At 45.3% G+C, this 5,000-nt stretch overlaps 1 protein-coding gene across 2 annotated transcripts in view; it reads left to right on the plus strand.

Moving 5' to 3' along the window:
* LOC113812868 (GTP-binding protein Rhes) overlaps positions 1-5,000 on the plus strand; it is a 72,583-nt gene that overhangs the window by 37,373 nt on the left and 30,210 nt on the right. For both annotated transcript variants that reach the window (XM_070143648.1, XM_070143647.1), the window contains one exon: positions 800-1,232. In XM_070143648.1, coding sequence (XP_069999749.1) covers positions 1,009-1,232 — 224 coding nt within the window. In that variant the 5' untranslated portion in view covers positions 800-1,008. The remainder of the gene's footprint in view (positions 1-799; positions 1,233-5,000) is intronic.

Below are 5,000 nucleotides of genomic sequence, written 5' to 3' on the forward strand. Positions count from 1 at the left end.
TTAGCGCCGCCATCACCCGGGGTTTTAGATTTTGAGGGAACCCCGAGAAAACATAATTTTGACTAACCTATTTTTAATTTGAGTAGCATGACTGAATGGTTTTAAGGTTCATTGAGTGGATTGAACATTTTTCTGTTGTGTGTGTGCCAAAGATGGTCATAGAAACGAAAAAAAACAAACATTCTACTAAATAATGATAAAAAGGTTGCATATCACAATGTAAAACAGTATTACACATTTTAAGAAGAAGAAAAATAAAAATACTCTCCGCGAGTAACTTAAATCATGTCTAAGGTTAACTTTACCTTTACACGCTCCCCTTTGCCTACTTATTATAAATCAATAACCATTACTATGAACATAAAAACTAATGTGGGATGCAGTCGTGAGTCACTTACCCGCTATTTCCCCTGGTGCATTTTCCTTCTTTAGTTGTACATTAAGTAATGGATCCTTCCCTTCTAACCTTAATTTTCTCTTCTTACAATTTACTCTGGTATGTAAGTCCATTCTTACTCTATTCCTTGATACCAACGGAAACGTCTGCTTTGACTAATTCCATTTTGTATCCATGGAAAAAAAGGTTTAATGGCAGGAGTGTAGGTGACATAGTCTATTTGTTTATCAATTCTTATATTTACTATCACTCTCAACACATTATTCTTATCATTATTATCATTGCTACTACTTGTTCTTGGATATGTAATACTCCTTTAGTATTATCAATTTATTAATATTATTATGACCTGTTATCATCACCATCAAAGTATTCACATGTAGGTTTTTTCTTTCTTTCCAGTTAATCGACGAAAAATGAAAACTTGCAAGAAGACCACAACCTTAGATGGAAGGACAAACCCATAACACCAAAACCACTGGTGTGTTACAAAACACATAAACAAACAAACCTAAAAGTAAAGAAACATTAACAAACCCTCAACCCTATAGAAAAAAATAAAACTTGAAAAGAGAAATTGAAAAAAAGTACAATCCAATCCACAACGAAGGATGACGAACGACGGAGAACACATGGTCGTCAACAACAAAGATGGCGACGGCAGCGGCGAGTGCGCGTGCGCGGCCGCCACCGAAAACAGCTGTTCGACCAAGGCTGAGGTGCCGTCGTCCCTTCCGCTGGTGTCCGACAAGGGCATGAAACCGCCTGCCAAGAACTGCTTCAGATTAGTGATTCTCGGGTCGTCGCGGGTGGGGAAGACTTCGCTTGTGTCCAGGTGAGTGTTTGAATGCTTTTGCGTTTTGGGTTTATGTTCTGTTCGGGTCTCTCTCTCTCTCTGTCTGTCTGTCTGTCTGTCTGTCTCTGTCTCTCTCTCTCCTTCTGTCTGTCTGTCTGTCTCTCTCTCTCTGTCTCTGTCTCTCCGTCTCTTTCTCTCTCTCTCTCTCTCTCTCTCACCCTCTGCCTCTCCCTCTCTCTCACCCTCTGCCTCTCCCTCTCTCTCACCCTCTGCCTCTCCCTCTCTCTCCCTCTCCCTCTCCCTCTCCCTCTCCCTCTCTCTTTCTCCCTCTCTAGACTACCGTAGAGTGGACATTACCACTCAATTACTGTAATCCTCAAGGCATTCTTGATCCTTGAATACAGCAGACACCTACAGGAGTTCACCCGTTGAAAATGCCGGATATATTGTTATTACAAGGAACAACCGGTCTGCACAGGGTGTTGTTTAATGAGAAAAGCGGATTATAAATTACGTAACAGCAGTTCCTTTGATGGTTTACACACGTTATAGTCCATTGTTTCGTGACAAGGAGATTAAATATATATATTTTTTCCTTTTTAAGACTATTACATCATAAGATCCCGTGTATATTGCTGTGAAAATCTAACGGTTAAGATAATGTATAAAAGGACTTTCTTTTGATTAAGAGACTGAAATTGTGAAATAGGCTTCTTATAGGGTAAGGTCTTGAAGGCGGTGTAGGGAGGGAGGGAAGGAGTGAGGGAGGGAGGGAGAGTGGGATCTGGGGATGGAGGGGCAGGGAGGGAAGGAGGGAGGGAGAGTGGAATCTGGGGATGGAGGGGCAGGGAGGGAAGGGGGGGGGATGAACAAGGGTAACAAGGGAGTGGGAAATGTAAGTAGGGAATGGGGGAGGGAGGGAGAGTGGAATCTGGGGGTGGAGGGGCAGGGAGGGAAGGAGGGAGGGAGAGTGGAATCTGGGGATGGAGGGGCAGGGAGGGAAGGAGGGAGGGAGTAGTGGAATCTGGGGGATGGAGGGGCAGGGAGGGAAGGAGGGAGGGAGAGTGGGATCTGGGGGTGGAGGGGCAGGGAGGGAAGGAGGGAGGGAGAGTGGGATCTGGGGGTGGAGGGGCAGGGAGGGAAGTGGGAGGGATGACGAAGGGAAAACAGGAGACTGGGTAGGTAGTGGGTCAGTGGAAGTAGAGACAAGGGATAGGGAGGGAGGGAATGGAATCTGGGGTTGGAGGAGGCAGGGAGGGAAGGGGGAGGGATGAACGAAGAGAAACAGGGGAGTGGGTGAGAGTGGGCGAGTGGGTTATACAAGTAGGGAAAGGGGGATGGAGGAGCAGAGAGTGAAGGAGGAGGGATGAACAAGGGAAACAGGGGAGTGGGTAGGAGTGGGCGAGTGGGTAATACAAGTAGGGCAAGGGGGCCGGAGCAGCAGGAAGCGAAGGGGGAAGGATGGTGAAGAGAAACAGGGGAGTGGGTAGGAGTGGGCGAGTGGGTAATACAAGTAGGGAAAGGGGGATGGAGGAGCAGGGAGTGAAGGTGGAGGGATGACGAAGGAAAACGGGGGAGTGGGTAGGAGTGGGCGAGTGGGTAATACAAGTAGGGGAAAGGGGGACGGAGGAGCAGGGAGGGAAGGGGAAGGGATGACGAAGGAAAACAGGGGAGTGGGTGAGAGTGGGCGAGTGGGTAATACAAGTAGGGAAAGGGGGATGGAGGAGTAGGGAGGGAAGGAGGAGGGGTGACGAAGGGAAACAGGGGAGTAGGTAGGAGTGGGCGAGTGGGTAATACAAGTAGGGGAAGGGGGGTGGAGGAGCAGGGAGTGAAGAGGGAGTGATGGTGAAGGGAAACAGGGGAGTGGTTGGGAGTGGGCGAGTGGGTAATACAAGTAGGGGAAGGGGGACGGAGGAGCAGGGAGTGAAGGGGGAGTGATGAACAAGAGAAACAGGGGAGTGGGTAGGAGTGGGCGAGTGGGTAATACAAGTAGGAAAAGGGGGACGGAGGAGCAGGGAGTGAAGGGGGAGGGATGGTGAAGGGAAACAGGGGAGTGGGTAGGAGTGGGCGAGTGGGTAATACAAGTAGGGAAAGAGGGATGGAGGAGCAGGGAGTGAAGGGGGAGTGATGAACAAGGGAAATAGAGGAGTGGGTGAGAGTGGGCGAGTGGGTAATACAAGTACGGGAAGGGGGATGGAGGAGCAGGGAGGGAAGGAGGAGGGGTGACGAAGGGAAACAGGGGAGTGGGTAGGAGTGGGCGAGTGGGTAATACAAGTAGGGAAAGGGGGGCGGAGGCAGTGGAAGTGGGCTGCGAAAGGGGAGCTGCAATTAAAGGACGGGGAAAATTTGCGAGAGAGATGACGCACGGAAAAGTGAGCTTTTGATATATAAAAAAAAAAAGTTGTAATGATAGATCTTCTTCGCTTACTAATTACCCACTCTATGTGACACCGTAATTTGGTTACGTAAACTTCAAATTAGATTACGTAGGCATACGCTAGCTCTCCTCAATAGGATGAAAATAAATGTTGATGAGATGGAAATTCAACGGAGAATTTTCCAAATTAATACGTTTTTCTCGGTAAGTGTAAATTAAAAGAAAGAAAGAAAAAGAAAGAAAGAAGAAAGAGAAAATTAAGTTAGGTGTAAATCTGAGTGGGTCTTATGTTGTTCATCAGAAGTGGAACAGTCGTGATAATTATGGTAATAACAGTAATGATGATAATGTTACAATAGTGATAACAATGACAGCGAGTGTAATGATAACGATAATGATTATTATAATGATGGTAACAGTAATGATCACAATAACAATGATTACATTGACGAAGATGATAACCCCCCAAAATATGAATAAATATAAAAGATATACGCCATTGAGCATATAACAAATATAAAAATATTAATAATAATAATGGCGACAACAATAATAACAATTACATGTATATTAGGTTTTTCTCTTTTTTTGTGGGTATTAAGTGATTATCTAATTGCCTGTACAAGAAAGAAGAGTACAGATAATGGCTGTAGCGTACACATTGGTGTACTTCAGGCATGAATCTCACAGCGAATATAATCCTTTTAGACCGGTTCTCACACTGAAAGTATGTCCTTCACTTCTGCTAGACATCATCTATTGCCCGTGCATTCTATGTACAACAATTATATTCCCCTGAAAATTACAAACTGCTGTAAATTACTCTATGGAAAAAATAAGCTATTATCGGAAAACTTTTGGTCAAATTATTTTCCCCTCAAAACAAATTATTTTCCCCCAACACCATATTAGGAATCGCAAACCTCGAAGGCCGGGAACCGCTGCTCTAAAGGCCGTGTCACACTAGCACTTTTTCCGTAAATTTTTTGAGTTTTATTTAACATAAATACAAACACTCTCGAATATAGCTCTTGATTTGACTATACTTGGCTGAAAAAGTTGACGGAAAGGGTTTCAAACGGAAATGATCATTATCGTCTGACTGGAAAATCGACAACGTAAAGTAATGGCAGTTCGGACAATTTGTTACACTCAGGACAAGCTCTTCAATCTTCGATGACTTCCACGAAAAGTCCGTGGCAAAGTTCGAAGTCGGTGTCCATGTCGGGCCGCAGAAAAAGAAGATTCTGGAGCGCGAGGAATTCCCCCGAGAAGCCAAGGAGAAAGCAGGAGAGGACCACTTTTGTCTCATTGATTCGGGGTCCTCCTTGGCAACCACCTGGCCGAAAACGAGGTGGGGAACGAGGAATTATGAAAAAAAAACGATTGTAGGATCTCTAAGGAGAGCTAGGTGAGACTCCTGCGAGGAA

Source organism: Penaeus vannamei, chromosome 31 (assembly GCF_042767895.1).
Source record: "Penaeus vannamei isolate JL-2024 chromosome 31, ASM4276789v1, whole genome shotgun sequence".
Classification (NCBI taxonomy): Eukaryota; Metazoa; Arthropoda; class Malacostraca; order Decapoda; family Penaeidae; genus Penaeus; species Penaeus vannamei.